This window comes from Cyclopterus lumpus, chromosome 10 (assembly GCF_009769545.1).
Source record: "Cyclopterus lumpus isolate fCycLum1 chromosome 10, fCycLum1.pri, whole genome shotgun sequence".
Lineage (NCBI taxonomy): Eukaryota > Metazoa > Chordata > Actinopteri > Perciformes > Cyclopteridae > Cyclopterus > Cyclopterus lumpus.
Window position 1 is genome coordinate 8,398,203 of NC_046975.1, and position 21,978 is coordinate 8,420,180.

The 21,978-nt window shown below is 44.5% G+C and overlaps 1 protein-coding gene across 1 annotated transcript in view; it reads right to left on the reverse strand.

The window, feature by feature from the left end:
- ablim3 (actin binding LIM protein family, member 3) overlaps positions 1-21,978 on the reverse strand; it is a 39,246-nt gene extending 17,268 nt beyond the window's left edge. The window contains exons 1-5 of the mRNA XM_034544163.1: positions 21,965-21,978; positions 21,699-21,864; positions 20,214-20,313; positions 14,264-14,398; positions 2,382-2,565 (exon numbers count right to left, since the gene is read on the reverse strand). Coding sequence (XP_034400054.1) covers positions 2,382-2,565; positions 14,264-14,398; positions 20,214-20,313; positions 21,699-21,864; positions 21,965-21,978 — 599 coding nt within the window. The remainder of the gene's footprint in view (positions 1-2,381; positions 2,566-14,263; positions 14,399-20,213; positions 20,314-21,698; positions 21,865-21,964) is intronic.

Below are 21,978 nucleotides of genomic sequence, written 5' to 3' on the forward strand. Positions count from 1 at the left end.
ATTCAACAAAGTCCCTGGTAAATACTTCAAGGGATACAAGTCTATGAAAACGGATGAAGGGAATAGTTCACCTAGGGTTCATGTTAATTTCACCCTCCAATTGATACCCAGTTTTAACCATCTGTTCGTAAACCCAGACAATTTTTTGAAATACAAAGAAGTCGTTTTTTGTCTGGATCCACTTTCAGGCCAAATCGTGCATGTGTGTTAGATATCCCAGTCTAAAGTGAAAGAAATGCAGCGATTGTGCAGAAGAGTGTGTTACTCTGTAGTTGACCTTGTCTTTACCTGTGTGTTGCTCTCAGTCCCTCAAGACACTCTTGCCTTGTCAGTCTTTCTCAGCACTTTAAAAATGTACGCTGTTTACATATTTAATGCATGTTTTTTTCCTTCTCTTTTTCCTAAACTGGCCACAGAAGTAAAGCTATTCCTGGCTTCAGCAATATGCCCTCAGGCTTTGATCACCGCTGCTTTACTAAAAACATCAGGACGGAACAAGGGAACTTGTAATCTGCCTTCATTAGAGCGGAGGCCGGGATGACAAAGAGAAAAGAGAGACGACGGGATGTGGATGGGGATTTAGAGCAGGAAGATCATGACGGTATTAATGATGAGGAGGAAGAGGAGGAGGAGACAGAAGAGGAGGAGAAGGGGGTGAACGAGACACACACACACACACACACACACACCCACACACACACACACACACACACACACGCACACACACACACACAGAGACACACGCACAGATATCCCCGCCACTGCTCCACTGACTGTCTCTGGCCAGTTGGTGTCAGTTCAGTTTGTTGCCCAGGGCTGCTGGGCATGACCGCATGTTTATCAGCCAATGTCAAGCAGACACACAACAACTGGCAAACACTACTCTCCTGGAGGGAGGTAAAGGAAGATCACTCTTATGTAAGCTTTGTAACGGAGCAAAATAGAGCAAAACAAACCAGGAGAGGGGACTTTTTAAGAATGGGGCATGAAAGAGAAAGGGAGAGGGGTGCGAAGAGGAAAGTTACTTTGTTCTGGAGGGAGCTTCACACAAACGCTGATGGAGTTCAGGCGCGAGATGGCCTACTTTTACTTAGGCTAACAGCGTGAAACACCGGGTCAGTTCTCTTTTTTTCGAATCATGTCTCGACTAAGCAAAACGCCAAACCACTCGAGCTTTCCAATCAGACATGTATTGACTTTCAGGAGCCGACATATGACTGAACCGTGAGATTGAACGGCATTATTATAAGCCCCTGTGAAGAAACAAGTCACCTTATCATTTCTTATTGCGAAAGATGCAACTTGTGTAGGATCATTTGTGGACAGATTGCATGGTCATAAGGCAGAAAACAGTCATGCTTTTCTCATTGCTGTCCTCAGGCTACTTTCACAAATGAATCAGAGATGCGAGTAAGTAATGTGTACCATATACAATACAATGTAGAATGTTATCCTGAAGTAATATGGGTAAATGACTAGGAGTGAGCAATAATGTCCTTTATCATACATTGTAACATGTTGTGATGTTATCCTTCTGTTGGAAAATATCACTGTGTCTGTTAACGGAGAAAATCACCAGATGTTTTTTCATAATCCTCCATCCTAAAGTTATACTAATGAATAATTAGATAATAATGATGGATGAAATTACTGTATATATAATAATGTGTTGCCTGTCATAACAAAACAAACTCATCTGCACTTACCCCCTCATCTCAGTTGTGTTTTGACATTTCTTTCAGCTGTTTTGGACGTACGGTCTGTAATTGTCCTGTTGGCTCACTCTCTCACTCTGTTTTAAGCATAACGCTCTGACAAACACTGTTTGGCACCAAACTGCAGACAGACTAAGTCAACAAACCTGAACGTCGTGGAACATTCAGCAGCTAACGAGACAAATACTTTTCATCAGAAGTTGATGGAAACCAAAACAGAAGTAAAAGGAGAGAAAACAGTTTTCTGGGTGGCCATATAATATATATATATATAACATAAATATGGATATATTTAAAATGTTATCAGATGGGTAAATAGCCAACTGTTTGCATACACATTCAACGTATGAATTTTTTGAAGTTGATCATTTTAATAATATATTTAGAGCTCAGTACCATGAACCAGACACACTCATTGATTTTTTGTGTAAAGATAGCAAATATCACTTGACAAGTTCATATCGATTCCCACCAAATGGCAGACGGAAGCTAGTTTAGCTACTTAAGAACCAGATGTTTTTTGTCAGGGGTTGGTGGAGACCAAAACGAAGCTCAACGTAGAGTGAATATTGGACTTACTTTTGCCAGAAACAATGGCATTAATGTAGCTGTACTAAGTACTACTGTAACCGCGTATACACAGCGTGTGTGGGTGGGTGTGTCTACCTGCAGACACTGCAGACAAAGCACTTGGGGTGGTACGTGCGTCCCAGAGCGGAGACCACCTCTCCCGTGATGAAGCTGTCACAGCGGTCGCAGCGTGTGCCGTACAGACGCTGATAGTCTGCCGTGCAGATGTACTCGCCCTTCTTCTGGAAGAAGCCAGATCGTGCCAGATCACAGTTACACACTGTGGAGAGAACAGGAGAGAGGAGGGGAAAAATCAACACACTCAAAACACCAATGCATATCCACTAAGGTGTGGATGTCGTGAGCTCTGTAGTTGACATCAAATGTTCAAAGTGCTATTTGTCTTATCTTTTTCCATGTTTCTTGCGTTAGACTTGATCACATTGAGAATTTGGTTCACTCTGAGCGACCCTCCCTTCTACCTGCTCGTGTGAGCATCTGTGCTCGTTTGTGGTGTGTGTATGTTTGTCTTCACACATGACTGCTCGGGAAGTTATTCCGCTCCAGACAGTGGTGAGCCAATTTGCTCTGATGTAAATATAATGTTATAATCAGCGGAAAAGTCATTTTGTGCTAAACAACGTGAAGACGAAGACAAAACTACAGACCGTAAGTTCCTAGCATCATCACAAAAATCCACTGCAGAATCATTAAATACCAATGGAGAAGGCACTGTAATCATTTGCTATGTATGCACAAGGTGAGTGCTCAGTTTGTGTATGTGTGTAGAGACACACACACACGTGCACACGTGTGTGTGTGTCTCTATATTGTGTATACTAAGCAGACAATGTAAGCTGCCATGTAACTGATAGTAAATTCCAGTGGGTGTAATAGTACAGCTAAGAGGCGTTTTCATGGATCAGTGGCTGTGGTTGCTGGTCTCTGGTTTCTCCCTGATCAAGGTCATATACCAAACAAATCCAGATTTACACACGTGTGATGTACATACAATTATGTATGTAGAAGAAATCACAATTCATTTTTAAAGATTGTATTAGTGAATTAGTGTATTAACTGAAACTTGCATCAAGAGACATAAACTTCACATTCTGTTTGGGCATTATAGCCTTGAATGGTATGGCTCCGCCCCCGCTTAGTGAATTTGTTAAACAAAGCAGTGAAAGCAGCAGACTCACTAGATCTGCTACAAGAGGTGATTGTGTCATTTCATATAGGTCAAGCTCGTTTAGCAAGTCTACATTCTCAGTGAAGGCAGGTCACTCGTGGAATGCTCTGCCACCACACATACGTGCACACAACACGTACAACACGTTCAAGCATAACCTGAAGGAATGGCTTGTTGCCAATCAGGTGTGCAGTCATTGATGTGCTGTCTGTCCTGATGCTTGTTTCGGCTATATGTGCATTTGTATTTTATGTGTATGTTGTATTGTAGCTGGGTTTGTTCTGCCTGATGCATGCTGCAGCCCGTTATGTCTCTGGTCTATTGCTGTACCCTTTCTTTTTGCTGTGTATTGGTTTTGTTTATATGTTGTTGTCAGTTTGTCTATGAATTTTATTTCCATTTTTATTTTGAGATTTTGTTATTTTAGGCTGCCTTAAAAACATCTGGCCAGGGACAGCAGATGGAAATTAGCCTCTCTAGCTAACTCTGGCTCACTTACAGTCCAACTGTTGATTGGTGTGCATTGTCCCTGCAAAATAAATGAATAAATAAATAAAATAAATAAATCTATGATTACTCCCCTGCTCGATAATTATCCAACTACAGTTACCATTGTAACACTATTTATGGGTCAGCTGGTAACGTACCAATCAACCAGGTTGGACATGATGAGAGTGGTATCATCTCATCTAACTGCTGTAAGCGTACTTTCCAAAACTTTAACTTTAATACCTATTGCTTGCGTCAAGATTTGCTACAGCCCTCGCTACCTCGTGAGCTACCTGGTGAGCTACCTGGTGAGCTACCTGGTTAGCTACCTGGTGGGCTACCCGGTGAGCTGCCCGATGACTACCTGTTGAGTTATGTGGTGAGTTACCTAGTGAGCTATCTGGTGAGTTACCTGGTGAGCTATCTGGGCGCCCCATGCATCAAGGATGAGTCCTGATTCAAATCCAACCCGTGGCCCTTGCTGCATGCCGCCCCTCCTCTCTCCCCCTTTCCTCTCTATCCTAGTACAGTATTGTGCTATACATTAATGGCAAGAAGCCCCAAAAAGCAGAAGGTCTGCTACAGGACAGTAGGAGGTCAAACACAATACTAATACTAATACACAATACTAAACACAGAGACTCTCACCTGAATGATTTTGAGATGAATGGACTTTCTAAAACACGAGGAACAGATTCAAAGTGTAGAAACAGATCTCTGAAAAGTCTGCAGCTCATGGGAAACGGGTCATGAATTGAAAACAAGATTAGGGGCTTTAAGCACCAACTCCTGGGAGACGTTCAAGACATTAGAAGTCAGACAGCAGAGAGAGACGAATTACCTGTACGCAGTCTCGACTATCAGGAAACTCTCATACCCGGCAGCAGTGGAGCACATTTACTGTATCACCAAAAATAAAGGAGGAAGGTCTTGTCATTTGACCAAAATGGTATGCTTTTTAAAATATCTCAAATTAATCAAATTATTTCCTGAAATGTGTACTCTATCTGACTGAAGTGGGCTTTTTTCTTTTGAAGAAATCCCATCCATTACCCATGAAGTCATATGCTGTTTCTAGCCAAACCACTGACCATTATCACAGCAAGAAAAAATGGAAAATTAATCCATGTGGAAAAACAGCGAATCCTGAGGTTGCCAATATCAGGTCTGCTGAAAACTGTTTGCACCACAATGCCAGTAAATGAAGGTTGACTGTGCTGCAGTAAATAAAGCAGTTGACACTGTAAACTCAACAAAGCGTCACACTGCTCATGGCGGAATGAATTGACTTGAATACCAACAGCATGCTGCAAATAAATGGCTTAATCTTACCCATGCCATAGACGCTATGCCATAGAGACTATAGCTGCTACAGGCTAAATTGGGCTACATACAGCCACCAGTTGTCAGTGTGTGCTGGCAGGCTGAGAGTTCACAGACACACAAACACAGACGGACACACACACGTGCACATAAACCCTTCAAAGGGGTTCATTTAATCTCAAGCTGTTTATGAGTGGAGCGTATTGACTTAATGGTGTAATAAAAGATCAATGGGCCCTCACTTAAAAACAAAACAATCTCAGCTCCCACAGGAGGATGGAAACACATAAATCCATCCCCGATGAGATGGCACTGTGCGTATGCCGTGATAGGATGATGAAATGGGACAGTGTGTATTGGTGAGATATGATGATGGATCTTTATCATTGCGACAGGCCATTGGCATGAAGGCAAGGCGTCTGCAGAAGTGCAAAGGAAGGGAGGAAAGGGAATGATGAAGGAAGGGGATGCATGAGGCAGACCAGAGCTAAGATTGAGAATAACCTGTTTCTAATGTGTGTGTGTGTGTGTATGTGTTTGTGCAAACCACATTTCCAGAACCACTAAACAATGGCACATGCCTTAAAAAAGTGTTTCTGCTGCATTTTAAACCAGACTTACCAGAAACCCAAATCACAGGCTATCTGATGCCTTCATGGAAAAGGGTAATGAGGGAGAACATGTTTCCACATCTAAACGCTTCATCATGGAAGACATGTCTCGAAAATGGTCCATATTTTTAATCTTCTAAAACGACATTGTAGTTTTATTCAGTGCCACAATTTTCCCTTTTTTTTCTCCCTCTGGCTCTTTTTCAAAAATGATTTGCTTTTCAATCTGCACCCGGATTCATTTTCAAACGACTGGAATTGGCTCAATTAGCCGAATGCACTTCATTAGCATATGGACGCCTGACCAAATCACAGCCGGCAGACTGGATCTGCTCCAAGTGGATTGGACGGTTCACCTGTTCTGGCTAATCATATTTTTTTCTTCTGACTGGACGATTGGCTGGATGCCTTACAGAGTACGTCCCCCTTCCTCAGTTGCCATAGGAGACGTAAACCTTCCACAGTTGCCCTAGAGACAGCTAGGTCCCTGAGTCTGAATGATGTGCTACTGGTGGTGGCACATTTGGTTTTGTTGTGGTTGAAGTGGTGGCTGTGAATGCCAAATGCTTTCCGCGACGATAACCTCAAATCAGTTTGAAACCTCCCGTAGTGGCGAAAAATATTGACACATTATAAACAAGTTTACCCTCAAATTTGACAAAAAAGGAATGATTAAAGGCACCATGCATAAATAATAAGACCTTCCTTTAACTAAGACAAGAAGTCACAACTATTGTCTTCCCTTCAATGGATCATGCATAAACACACACACCACGTACACTTCTATACATTTCAGGTGAGTGTCCAAAGAAAATCATGTTTCTCCAAGTATTCCTTTGTGGATTGAGAAAATAAAAAAATCCATCGTATATCCTAAAGAAAGCATGATCTCAATGTAGGGGTGTTTTTCTTGCATTTGAACCATTTTTTTCGGGCACCTCAATAGACTCGAAGGAAAACGCAACTTTTAGACGTTGGACCATTCTTCAAACCTCCTTATTAGAGCCTACATGTTTACAGCCCGCTTGCAGGCAGTCCCTTTACTTTTCAAGCCCTCTCATTTTACCTCTCAATTGAACTGCTTGCATGTTGTAGTTGCCAGCACAGTGGGTGGAGTTGGGTCAGAGCTTGGTGTCTCTGCTGCCGCAGAGACGTGGTTTAGCTTGGCTCCAAGGAAGAAAGGCTTCTAGTGACCAGCTCCACAACCCATAAAAACAACAGCCCAACACAACCCACGCAGAAGGCCCCTGGTCTGTCTCACTGTCCTACGAACGGCCTTTGGGGATTTATACTGTTGCTACTCATGGGAAAGCGCACACACTTTGAGTGGAAAATCATAATTATGTGAATAAAACATTTTGTTCGTATGGAACTTTGTATTATTTTATGGAGACAGAGTCAGGTTTCTCATCAAACAGCTTCCTAAGCCAAACATAATCAGCTTTGCAAGACGACATCAAAGACTTAATTTCATCTAGTTGCCCATTTTATGATCTTTCCCTGAGTGGCGCTCTAATGAGGAAAACTAAAAGATGGTGCTTCTCTCCATATTTCTCTTTTTGGCAAGGCGGGAAGGTAGCATCTAGATCATAAGTCTAGTGATTAGAGGTTAGCATGTAGGCCGGCGTCTGCAGCTGTGGTCATTAGAACCGCGCTGATTAGGCACCCACAGGGGGTCCGCGTGATTGGGTATTTATCGCCAGCCAACAGACGCAATTAAAATTCCCTTCTCAAAGTCGGCCCGGGCCGGAACCCGAAAATAGTGCTGACAACCCTTCCTCCTCCCCTCCTCTTTCTCTGTCTTTCGTTTTAAAGACTGCTTCCAAAGCTTTGTGGCACTGAGCACAAGGTCTCCACTTTATCTCAATGTGAACCTTTTTTCTCTCGCTAAAGAACTGCACCTACATGCAACCTTCCCTTTCTTTCACCCCCCCCCCCCTCACTGTGACTCTTCCCTGAGCTCATGATGCTACTGTTAGGTCTTTATAGTGCGCTATTGAGTAAATGGACAGTACTTCAAAGTAGACACCCTGCATATTGTCAACAATTATGCTAAAACATGCAGTTTTTTTTCTCTCAAAATAATAGGGGCATCCACAGAGGGGCAGAGGGTCAGTGAAAAGTTAGCAGGCGAGGTATACTCACTTATTCTCCCCCACATCTGTGCTACCAACGTGGGCCCCGGGCTCCTCTGCCCTCCCTCCTTTCCCTGGATCTGAGCCCCTCTCACAGTAGCAAATAACGCGTTTTTCTCAAGTTGTGCCAAGTCCCAGGGTGGGAGAGGAGGCGGTCGGACGGACAGGAAGAGAAGCGAAACTAAAGTCGACAAACACACTAGCAGCTTTGTGAGGCTGTGCTCTGGCATGGCGCTTTCAGCACAATCCCCACAATGATAATGTTAACCTCCTGAAGTTTAGAAGGTATGTGTACCATGTATGTTTACCATGTCATTTTATATTGTGTATTTTATATTATTCATGCTTGCTGTTACCTGATGATGGCACTAGATATAGTCTAAAGTAATTATAATGTATCCTCTGGGGGCACATGAATGTATGTACAAAATACTAATTTTACTCCATGCCAAATGTCAACTTGTTGGTGGTACTAGAAAAAAAAGTTCAGGGATCACTAAAGTCAGTAGGATACAAAATAAATGTGTCAATCCATCAAGTTGATATTTTACTGAATTAGTGAAAACATGGCTGCACGGTGGTGTAGTGGCTAGCACTGTCGCCTCACAGCAAGAGGGCCGCGGGTTCGATTCCCGGTCGGAGCGGTCCTTCTGTGTGGAGTTTGCATGTTCTCCCCGTGGCAGCGTGGGTTCTCTCCGGGCTCTCCGGCTTCCTCCCACAGTCCAAAGACATGCTGCAGGTTAATTGATCTCTAAATGTCCCATAGGTGTGAATGTGAGAGTGAATGGTTGTATGTCCCTACATGTGCCCTCGATGGACTGGCGGCCTGTCCAGGGTGTCCCCTGCCTTCGCCCTATGTCAGCTGGGATAGGCTCCAGCGCCCCGCGACCCTAATGAGGATAAGCGGTATTGAAAATGGATGGATGGATGGATAGTGAAAACATATAGCTGCTGGTGTCGATAAGGAAAGGATCCTCTGGGGAGTATCTGGAACAGGATATTTCACCCATGACCGAAAATGTCAATCCCATGATGGCGTGAGAGGAAAACTGAGGCGATCACCAAAGTCTGCGGGAGTCATCCTCTGGGGACCATGAGTGGATGTACAAAATGTGATAGCCGTCCATCCAATATTTGCTGAGATATCTCAGGCTGGACCAAAGTGGCCGACTGACATATCCCTATAGCCATGCTGCTAGCGTGGCTATAAAAAAAAGACAACCGGTAACAGAAAACAGCCGGCGATGTGGTCGTAGAGGAGGACGACAAGAGAGAGAGAGAGAGAGAGAGAGAGAGAGAGAGAGAGAGAGAGAGAGAGAGAGAGAGAGAGAGAGAGAGAGAGAGAGAGAGAGAGAGAGAGAGAGAGAGAGAGAGAGAGAGAGAGAGAGAGAGAGAGAGAGAGAGAGAGAGAGAGAGAGAGAGAGAGAGAGGCAGCTTAAGGCTAAAGCAGAAAGAAATCGTGCATGAATGACAGGGCCGCCCGAGCATTTGGCTGTGGTAGTTGATGGAGACAGATGGTTGCCCAGTGGAGTCCCTTCATACCAGCAGACCAGCCCTGCTGCTGAGGCCTTCAGCTTTTAACCCTCTCAGGGCTGATAAGACACTCAGCGGAGGGGAAAACAAGCATGAATGAGATCTCTTGCACGCACACACACACACACACGCACACGCACGCGCACACACACAAACACATGGGATAACCAAACTGCTGCGAGAGATGGGGCCTTGTGATAAGCAATAAAAATCCTGCAGCTCTATGTGTGTTTAGTGTGTGTGTCGGGGGTTTGCCCAACACAGCAGGGTTTGTCACTGAATGATCCTCTTTATTGTTCAGAAATTCCACCTTCACTAAGCCAGACACTTGAACACTTATGCAGCTCCACCACACACATGCCCTCTCTTTCTGACTCTCTGACTCTCTCATGCTCTCTCTCACACACACACACACACACACACACACACACACACACACACACACACACACACACACACACACACACACACACACACACACACACACACACACACACACGCCCTGTGAAATCCCTCAGGACGCTTGAGAGATAGAGTGGGAGGAATAAACCCCGTCATCTATCCCAGATCCTGGAGAGTCAGAGGTTAAAAAAGCGCCGCTGACTGCCGCGCTCCCCTTCTCTCTCCTCCGGAATCTCTCCCTAGCAACCAAGCATTGGCGTGGTGATTGGACCAGCGTACCAGCGGTTGCTATAGCTACAGGAAGCTCCCCTTCCCTGTAAACCCCCACTTTTTTGTTCCTGTGCTGCGTGTCTCTTTATCTATAACCTCTCTTTCTATTTCTCTTTTTGCTGTTTGTCTTTTCCTCTCCCTCTTTGCCCTCCACTAGGTTTCTCTCTATCTCGGCCTGTCCCTCGCCTTCAGAGAACAGAACGGAGCTAGGGTACAATATGGTCGATGTTATTAACACAGAGGTTGAGTGATGGGGTCCAATGGCATCCAAAGCTGAACTGACTGATAACAGGGTCTGCCGAGAAAAAGACGAAGATGCTGCAATTTCACAAGAGCCCTGGTGAGAATACCAGCTAGAAATGGAGCATTTGCAAAACAGTGTTTATCTGACCTGTCAGTGTAAATCTGCTATTCCCTTTGGCGCTGTTTTATGAGAACAATCAGTTTTGTCTCTGAAAATAAATAACTACTCGGAGCAGGCCGGCCGTTTATGTGAGAATGTGTCTGTGTTTGCATCTGTCTCTGTCTGTAGTTGTATATTTGTTTCTGTTAGCATGTGAGTGGGCTGCACGCGAAACACATATGCACATCTTGCCTTTGCGTGTGATTGATATGCGTGTTAGCTTTGTACTCGTTGTTACTGTTGGAATCCAAGAGTGCCGATTATGCTTCAGAGGCAGGATAAATGTGGTCACTGTGTCATTAGGCCAGTATGCACGAGTCAGCCCGTCTGCCTGTAACACAACACCACATTATCCATACTTTACAGCCCGCTGCCACACTGAGAAGTGCCACAGACACACACTCACACACTTATATGTCTGGAGTTGATGCATCAATCTGTGAGCCGGCTTCTGTCTCCAGCATTTTCCACAGACTTTTTTTCCTGAGCTGATTGCGTGGTGGCTTCTTCGCTCTATAATCAACTGCTGTATAATGGCTTCATAAGAGAGGTTAAACACACATGATTAGTGATTGATCTTTTCTTCTCCTGACTAATGCATGAGTGAGGAATCATGATGATGTGTCATACGGACGGTAATGTGGCTTGATAACATGTGGGGGAAAGAGGAAAGTTAAATGATAGACAGGATGGATGGATGTTTACCGCTGCATGATCGTCATCTATTCAGTGGGGCAGAGTCAGCCCTTTCGAAGAAAAAGGAGACAAAAACTAAAATTGGCAGAAGGAGGGGAAAAAAGCAGGAAATAACTAAGGTTTTATGTCATGGTTTTCCAGTGTAAATGAAGCTGAGGCACATTCAATATCATTGGTCAAGGTCAATACCCAAAGAACACAAGTACACAATCTTCTCTGGGGGAAAAGAAAATGCCCAGCAAAGAATGAAATCAAATGTTTAAACACACCCAAGTAACAGAGTTCATAAACATGTCCGACAGATCAGACAATTGAGTGTCACTCTGGCGCAACGGTATAATACAGTTTAGCCATTAGCCTCTAAATCGCACACCCCGCATGCCAATGTCATCCTGTCCCAAGATGAGAAAATGTATTTCATGCTTGGGTGACTGTCATCAGGAAAGAAAGGGAGAAAACAAGAGAAAGAAACAGAGGGAGAAAAACTGAGAAAAGGGGCAACTGAGAGATGGAAGAAAATATAGAAATCCGATCTTAAATCCTGCTACTGCATTCACACTCATTCAGCCTCGGAAAATATACAGCGGAACTAATGGCAAGCAGAGAGCAGAAGCACAAACAATAGGGGATTGAGTTTATGAAGTTCAAAAGAACATGCAACATGTTTGTGTGTGAGTGGGGGTTATACACCGCACAATAACAGCTTTAGGAAACTGCATGCTCTGCAAAGGCCCATACAGAAGAGTATATTATAGACAGGGATGTGATGGTGTCTGGCGGCACAATAGTGCCCCATTGACTCATGGGATGAGGAGAGCTCTCTGGAACATGAGAGGGTAGGGCTGTCTGATGGGTGTATTTAACATGATGCTCATCAATGACAGTTTTCCATTAAATGTACCACTGCTGCGAGTAAGAGGGAAATGAAAAGGAAGAAGAGAATCAGATTGGTATTACACTCAAGTGATGATGTAATGTTTAGGTGACACAAACAGCACCCCCATCCCCCCTCTTTCTCTCTTTTTTTCCTGCTTGCTTCCTGTGTTCACCCCCCTTTTTCTCTGGGGCACAGAGTGGAGCCTTCCGATTGGTTAATAGCACCATAGAGATGCTGAGAATATCCACCAACCAGGACCCGGGTGCCCCTTCACACCGTTACCACAGCAACCCCTCACAACCACCCTGAGCGTGCATGCATGTATGGACGTATTGTTGAGTGCATGTGTGTATGTGTGCACTGTATAGTTCATGTGTTTTTCGTGTGTGTGTGAAGGCACATGGTGAACATGTAACAACAGCCCTCCAATGAATAGCCTGCAGTGAGTTCATCTACGGTAACAGCTCTGTGCTGAACAACAGTATCGTGCAGCTCAAAGAGTAATAAACACAACTTAATCAGCTTCTGCTCCTCAACAACAGCTGAAAAGTCAGAAAAACTGCTGGTCTTGAGGACATATTTCACTTAATTTTCGTAATTCTTAAAATGGGATTGAATGATTTATTAAGATAGACATTTGAATGAAATGTGTATGAGTGTAACAGTCTAAAAATATGAAAGGAAAGAAGATTCAAAAATCCTCAAAAGGTCTACCGTACAAAGGGGAATAACAGGGAATACATCTGTAAAAATACATTTCTCAAACAGAATTATCTGAAAATGGAATATGTCAAGACACATTAGAAAGGGTGCCTCTTCAGGGGAAAATTAAACGATTAAGCCTAAATAACTGGCAAATTGTTACAATTATTTTCCATTAACAGTGGCAATTTGATCAAAATAGAAGATTCAAGCTTTTTCGAATTCAAATTATTAAGTATGCTTTTTTTGGGGGGGGGGAAATGTTTATGAAGAAGAATTCATAGATCTGGTCTATTTTTAGTACTGATGCATTTCTCCCAACATTCACTCACATTTAACGTACTGCAAAGTTTTATGCAAATCAAATAACTAGAATGCTTTGCCACTATTCAACTAAGCCAGTGTGACATAACTCAGTCGAGCCCATATTAAACATAGTGGCTGGTGAACAAAGTGGAGAGATATCAGGTGTTAATTATGCCAAATATGCAAAAATGATAGATGATAATCCATCTACTTGCTTGTTTCAAGTGACTGAACGTAACCACGACTGACTTTACGGCTTTAGAAATGTTATTAACATAAAACTGAGCACACTTGCTGCAGGCTGCACAGCAGCATGACAAATACAATTCCTCGGCTCTTTAAATTCAAATTTGGACATGCACAAAATGCTTGACTGTCATAAACGCCTTTAGAGAAGTTGTTTTTGCAATCGTGCTCAGCAAAAGAAAACTAATCACCCCATCTCTGCTCAACAGCTTCCGAAATGTTATACTTTCAGTCATCCTTGCACCATGAACATGTTGTGATCATGTGATAACAAAATAGGAATTTAAAAAAGTATTTCTAATATATTAGTATGTTTAGCCTACATTCTTAAAGCAATAAGTTGACTATTGTTAAATACATTACGGAATAGAAACGCATGTCATTCTATTGCTGTTGAAGGGGATGTAATAGGTCACCACTGTTTCTATTGGAGGTCACCAGTGCTCACCTGTAGCACTGCAAAGCTAGTTGACACAGTGTCATTAGACACAGTGTCACAGCGCACTAGCTAGTTACCTTAGCAGGAGCCGAAGTCCCCTGCAAGGCCCCTCTGATCTGTTCCAATACTAATAGTATATCTCTCAGCATGCACGCTAGGGGATGGATGAGGAGTGAGTGTATAAGGATGTGACCAAGACAGATGTCTTTGTTTCCAGTGTACTACCTGTATCTCTTATTTAACTCTAACAGCATTCATGGCCAGGACCACGCCTGGAGACTTTGTAAGGCAGCAAGACTTTCTGTGATCACTACAGCTGTGTGTTGTGTTGTTTTGGATCAGGCTGCCATGCCTTACCGGTGCAGGTGAAACACTTTACGTGGAAGTGGGTTTCTTGTACTCGGACCACCTCTCCTTTGCATACTTCCCGACAACGCTGGCACCGGATTAGTCCAGAAGTTCGCTCACTTGCCGCAGAGCCTTGGTGATAAGCTGCGGAAGACAAAAACACACACATTTAATATTATTTATTATTTTTATGTTTAGGTATACTAGGCCAGTTAGCTGGACATGCTAAAGTTCGCAGCTTGCGTTGGAACAGACAAACACTCTCGTATCCATTCATTACACTTTTGCTCTTGTATTTTTGGGGTTTGTATGAAGTTTACAAAAAGAAGGAAAAAACCAACTTCCCTATAGATTAGTATTGCTTACTGAGCCCCATGTACACCACTTCAACATGCAGAGAAATGCAAGGCTTGCCATGCCTCGTTACCGTTGCTAAGCTATGATTGGACACAAATAGTTTCATCTCATAATTACGGGTCTAGAATGGAAACATAATTGGTTTTTCATGTAGCCTGAAACCAGTGTAGCTTATTGCCACTAATGACATTATACAATGGCAGTATCAATCACATAGAAAACAATAATCAATATTTCCAGCCACAACAAATGTCCACCCTAATTGGTATAATAACATAGTAATAATTCAAAATCATAACAGATGTTTATCAACAAAGGTTTCTTCACCACAATGCAGCGATCCATCATTAGAACGGGGGCTCTGCTTCTCCTACACTAGACTGTACTGTGGGCATTTCACATAATAAGATCAGTGTGTAGCTCTGTCAACACTTGTTCTGAAGAAGTGAGGTCTGACACCTCTGTAAACTGGGTAAGCTCCAGTCTTTCTCTCTCACTGTCTATTTCTGTGTGATACAGGTTGACACACACACACACACACACACACACACACACACACACACACATACACACAAACACACACACGCACACACACACACACTGCTGCGTCAGGTTAGAAAGTGGCTGGATCTCCTTACCTCATTATGCATTAGCTTACATGTCAGACTCCTACAAGCCCAATAGCTACTTCACATTGTCAAGAAAGCCAAGTTCTCATACAGCCACAACAGTAATTGAGTAAATGCTCTCACAAGCAAAAAGGTCAAAATGATAGATTAATTTGATCTTAAATGAGTGAGGAAAATTAATTTATCTAAGACCACTTAAGCTATTAGAGGCTCTTTAAAGGTCCATCCTCTCCTCTGGGCTATACAGAGATGCTCTTGCATCCACAAGCAGGGACAACCAGCCTCCCAATACCAAGACTGTGCCAGAACAGCTGGGATCACAGTCTCTTATTTTGCTCCATCTTCCTGAAGGAGCCTTTGAGTGGTCCTACACTCCGTGTGAGGGCTATAATGGCAGGGTAACCAGCTGGCCTTAATGTCCACCTGAGTAGCTGACTGGAGGACTTTACTGCTTCAGTCAGAGCAGCATCAGCATATGGGCTGGCGTGACAGAACTGTCTGATTCCATTTGGATGTATCCCGAAAGCAGCACTTAAAAAGTCTCACAGCCTAGCACGCTTCATAGCCTGAGCACCCTTCGCACGCTCCAAGTTGGACGGCGGTATATGGATCGCGTGTAGGCTACAGCACGAGTGAGGAGATACATCCATCCTTGGGTGCGAGACAGAATGAAGTTTATTTTCCTGTTCAGGGCAGGAGTGTGGGCACTGGAAATATGCAATCATGATTAATTCCCACTCCCGAACTCCCACTCAAGTCTTTGTTAGTTCATTGTTTCCCTCACAATGCTGGCAGCACCACTGGGACCCACCCTGCCAGAAGAATGTCCGCTGTGTGTGTGTGTGTATGTGTGTGTGGGGGGGGGAGCACACTACCAAATGAGCAACACTGATCCCATCAGGTGTGAATTAGAGACAATGGGAACTAATGGCGGTACATGTAAGCCTGTGCCAACACCGATTGGAAACACACAGGACTTTCATTCACAATGCTAACCTTCTGGAATATGGCCAGAATATGGCCTCTAGCACAGTGTAACATCCTCAGTTTTCGCAGCCCAGCCCAGTCAGACAAAGCTGAGCAAGATGCTGAATGAAGATTATCAACACATGTCTAAATTCAACAGGCAGAGGCGTGGCAAATTCATGCAAATTATCAACAAGTATGTTTCAATGAATGAGAGGCTTATTAAGCCAGTTGAATGCGCATGCCAAAATGAAGCACCACCCACACAGGGAATCCAGGTACACAAAAAGCTCAGGAGCCGACGCATTGCGTAACTCTATCTAATTGTGTCAGGGCGATCATTCTCATTGAACACTGCCATCCTCTCCCCGTCTTAACCCATTATAGAGCTCTCAAACAACCCTTCATCCTCTCCCATGCTGAGGTGTTGAGTCATTCTTCTAATCATAGCCACAGGACTACAGGTGTAATCCACTGACTCCAAATCAGTGGCGAGTGCCCCGGGAGAAGACAGGTGATGAGGACAGGGACGGGGTCAGGCAGGCCGACAGCATCCCCAGGGACGGAGAGGCTGCTGCTATTTCTGCCCCTGACCTGACAGCCCCGGGGAGGAATATGCTGTGAGCTCAGTCACAAGGGATGCTGGGAGATCGAATGAGTGGAGTGAAGAGCGTGGCGAAAGAATCAAAGAGGAGCAATACAAAGACGACGTGGATTCAAGATGAATTATTAACGGAAAAATGTGTTGTTTTGTTTTTTTATAGCTCGCTTTGTAGTTAGTAACATACCCATGATTATCAGTTGTAGCAGCGTATCAGGGGCAACTATAAATCAGCGGCTTATCTTATTCAACCACACTAAGCCGTTACGGAGTGATACACCTACCGTTAGCTTAAATGTTCACCAGCTAATATCTACAATATAAATGCAATATAGTAATTCAGCAGCAAAGGTAACATAATCAGCATTGCAAAGCAACACCATGCCTTCCATGTCTGTAATCTAATGCAGCCAATGATCAGGTGTCTCCCCCCCCCCCACCCCCCCCCCCCCCCCCCCCCCCCCCCCCCCCCCCCCCCCCCCCCCCCCCCCCCCCCCCCCCCCCCCCCCCCCCCCCTCCGCCCATCCCCTGTCTTTATCGCCCCTCGCCTATGTTAGGACCTTAGACGGGAGCATTCATCAGAGCAATGATGGCGTCCAGAGATATCACAACCATGGAGAGAGAGAGAGAGAGAGAGAGAGAGAGAGAGAGAGAGGTCAGACTGCTACTGACAGTCTGAATGATCACTCAATCCCAACAGAGGGCCAATGTCATGGAGACAGAAACCTTGAGGCAGCAACATATTCAAGCCACAATGGTGTAGCCTTAAGCTGAATGAGTCTTCTTTCTATTCCACTCATTCAAATTAAATTTAAAAAAGGCAACCGGATGTTTCCATGCAGCGAAGTCTCTAGTGTCCTTTCCACAAAGGTTTTAACTGTAGTACACAAATCAAACATACCATTTGTACACTGCCGAGTATGAATATTCACGTGTGCGTTCCGGCATCTGTGTTCCCGGCTAACCGTTTTTGTCTCCCACCTTTGTTCTTTGTGTTATTGAACGAAGGCGTCTGGCAGGAGGAGTGATAAATGGCGTTTGGCTCTGCTTTCGACTGCTCTCCAGATGAGGCCGAAGAACAGGAATCATATATGATGTTGCTTCGTTCCCTGTCTAACCTTGTTCTGACTCATTTCTCCCATCAAACAGAAAAGAAAACTCATCTGCCGTCGAAAGAGCAAGAGACACATCTATCATTTAATCTCGTACTGTCTAGTGTATCTATACATTTATATAACTTTCCCCTTCTAGGAGTGGGGCCATGCGAGGACGCGGTCTGTCAGTGGGTCATTGGAGCACTATGTCTATTCATACTCTTTGGTCCAGACCAAGTATAACATGGATATTAACGGTTCCCAGGGCACCATTTCTTATGAATATATGAACTCGCTGACATTTTACCATCATTAAACCAATATTTCTCTTTGACCGGCGCTTTGATCCATGACAAGGTGTCTGGAAAACGCTGGATTTCATCAAACTTCACATTCTGAGGTCGGCGGAGGATTCCGGCACGAGTGACGGTCCACTCTTTTCTATTCGTTAGTTTAGCAGGTATTTGGTAATTTACCAGAGTTGGAGAGTCATGCTGAAGCTCGTCAGGATTCTTTGTCAGGTAACCATTAAATTCATGTACCAAATTTATAGCCAATCCATCCTTTTTGCCAAGATGGCAGCGCAAAAGTTTCAGCGCATAAAAACACAAACAAAACAGCAACAAACTAAATGACATGTAAACATTAAAAAACATTTTTAAAAAGACAACAGACTTTTACATTCCATTCCATTTCATTTAGCTTGATCCAAAGTGACTTACAATAAGTGCATTCAACCATGAGTACAAACTCAGAACAACAAGAATCAAGAAAGTAACAATTTCTTCAATAAAGTTAACTACAAAGTGGTATCAGTAAGAGACATTTAAGTGCTACTAAAGTGTTACTATGGCTCTGCCTTCCCTATTCAAGGTATAGTTGAAAAAGATGTGTTTTTAGTTTGCGACAGAAGATGTAGAGACTTTCTGCTGTCCTGATGTCAATGGGGAGCTTGTTCCACCAATGAGGAGCCAGCCACAGTAAACAATCGTGACTTTGTTGAGTGTTTAGCTCGAAGTGAAGGAGCTACAAGCAGATTGGCAGAAGCCGAGCGAACGTGAACGAGGTGGGGTGTACGGTTTGACCATGTCCTGGATGGACCCGATCTGTTCGCAGCACGGTACGCACGACTTAAAACAATCCCGCAAATTGCATAAATTAATGACTCTTCATCAAGTAGACATTGAGATATTTCAAAGAAAGGTGAAAAGTCAGAAGACGATCAAAGATTATTAGGATTCATCCTCAGGGAGCAATGAATATCTGTAGCTGATTGGAGGGCAATCCATCCCTACCAGGACTGAGATGTTTCAGTCTGGATCAAAGTGGTGACCAACACAGCCACTCATGGAACGTCACTGCTAGCCGGCCAAAAAGACAATTCAGTGCACTGCTTATTACAACACACTACAAAAAGGACAATTCTTCCACGGAAGCTGCCGTTAATTCTTGTCATGCATTCAAACCATAAGTCTCAATCATGCGGTGGCATGAGACACAGACACGCCTTTTTGAATTTTGTATTTCATCTACTTGAGAACTCTCTGTTTTACGGAAGAGAACGAGAGGGAAGGAGAGTGATGCACGGTTCTGCGATGCATGGCTCTGTGATGCACGGCTCTGCGATGCACGGCTCTGCAGATCCGTCCAAGTCCGGTGCTTAATGATGAGAGTATTGATCAACATGTGTTTTATCGCTCCGCTGAAACACACAAACTGTACAACTTTACTCTGCGGGAATACTTATTATATGAAGCATAAGTATGTGAAGCCAAAGTTCTTTCCGCCTGAAACTGACCTGCTGCATCCACAGTCCTGCCTCAAATGCCAGGCAGGCAGAAAGGAGGAGTCGGACCAGACAGAGTGACAGAAGGCCAGAAGATGGAGGACAGACAGCCGGAGCTGTGTGTTGTCGTCCTCTGGGTTATCACGTGCAGCGGAATAAAACAGTGCACCACAAGCACAGCCCGACAGGCCCCTTCGCCCTTAAGTGTGCTGAGAGTCAGAGGGCGGCATATGTTTGACTAACTTGAGGGAGCTGTGCTGTGTTCCTGTGCCTCAGAGGCCAGAGTACAGACATGGCACACCACAGTCTGCCAGGCGTGACCGTGCTGACACACGTGCTCACAGTCAAACGTTACAAGCACAGGTTTGTGTACATCTCCAGTTGAAGCACATGCCTTGAAATCACAAGCTGGTGAGACAGCTCTCCACAAGCTGTATTGCACGCCCTCCTGCTGCCCCCCAGCCCCTCCTCCTCCTCGGTGTCAGCTGAGAAAAAAACATTTTGAAGCTTAACAAAAGAATTCTACACATTTCCTCAGGGAGCGTGGCGGTGCGACACCACTCCGGCACGCAGGGCACGGGAACTGGCAACGCAGGCGAGCCTCGGTACCAGAGGGTTAAGAGCACCTGATGAATAATGTAGGGGCACACAATGACAGGCTAGATTATGAATGATGCAGTAATACCCGTTTCCTCCTGTAGACACAGAGGACAGGGGCTGGGTGGGGGGGGTACTTAACGGAGTACCTGGCCTTACTGACAGCCAAGGGTCAAGGCTAGGGGGAGCATTTCTTTTAAATCTTCCCTCGGAGATCCGCCCGTTGTGAATCAGCCGGCGGTAACACAACAAAGTGGAGGCACGCATACAGGCGTGCTACATGCTCACACAGCTGACCAGCCAGCCCTACAGGGGGAAAGCCCTGATTCAGCTGACAGAGGATCAGGTCACAGTCAGCTGATACAAGGTCAGCTTAGCATCATGGCAGGCTGCGGGCCGGTCCATGGTGAGCATGAACGAAGCCCCTCGGGCTACCAGACTTATTTGTATGTGCTGCATCACAGCGGACTGAACTCCATGAGACCGACAGCGGTCAGGTCAGAAACCTCCAGCTCGAGGGTTTCCTGCTTCCTGAGCTTTTGCAAAGAGGCAACAGCTGAAAGCCTGGGAGGTGTCTCACGAGAGGTCAAACGTACTGCTGCTGCTGGTGGTGGAAAAGAGGACCAGGAAGGAGGGAAGAAGATGAAAGAAGAGTGACAGAGGAGGGGAGCAGATATTGGGAGGGACCAAGCAACAGCTGTTGTGTGGATGAAGAATCCCAAAAAATGCTCATCTAGGATGATGGATACTTTGACCTCCACATATACTTAGCTCTCCTGTCCTCTCTAAACGGGCTCCAAGCGTATATAAGATGATTTGAACACATCATAACAAGAGATGTGTTCTTATATTAGTTTATATAAATCAAATGCCATGTGTGGTATATTGAGGTGAAGTGGAATTACATTGGGTGCGCTTTGATATCAACCTTACTTCAGTTGTCACTTTCTCTTCCATCTCATATAAACCCCCATTGTTCAATAGTTCTGCGCTCACACGCAGGTGCTTCAAGTAAAGCGCGCAGGAATGGACTTACCACTGGAACTCATGATGCCCACTGTTGTTCTTATTGAAAACAAAGCCTCTCCGTCGAGAACAATCCCATGAAGCGAGAGGAGACCTTCACGGGGCAGTTTACTCCTTCCAAAATGTGTAATTTTAGACAAATGGAGTATCCGGTGTACGTAAATGATGCTCCTCACACAGCGCAGCACCGCTTCCAGTCTAATTTTGACAAGGTGGACAGAGCCAGAAAAAGAAGGGTACAAAAAAATGTATGATAAAAATAAAATAACGGAGGTTATTTCCAGTGGTTAATAATCCCAAAACAGAGCTCCTGTTCTTGCTGTGTTGGAATGTCGGCTGTGTTTTGTTTTTTTTCTTCTTCTTCTTCTTCTTGTTCTTCTTTCCTCACAGAAACAGGCGTCAGTTGCAACCCAATGCTGCTCAGTCGGGTTTCCACCTTCACATTTTCGCTCCTGGCTGAATCCAGCTCCGCCGCGCTCTCCCTGGCTGCTGCTGTCACCGTGCGCCTCTCCCACAGCGCCCAGGCAGCCACAGCACTCCGGTTCCGGTCTTTGCTTTCAAAATAAATTAACAAAGGGAGTTTCAAGGCACTGACCTTTTCTGGGTCCAAGCGTTCAAATTACAACAATGATATAAATGATTGGGAGTTCTCACCTCAACTTGTCCAT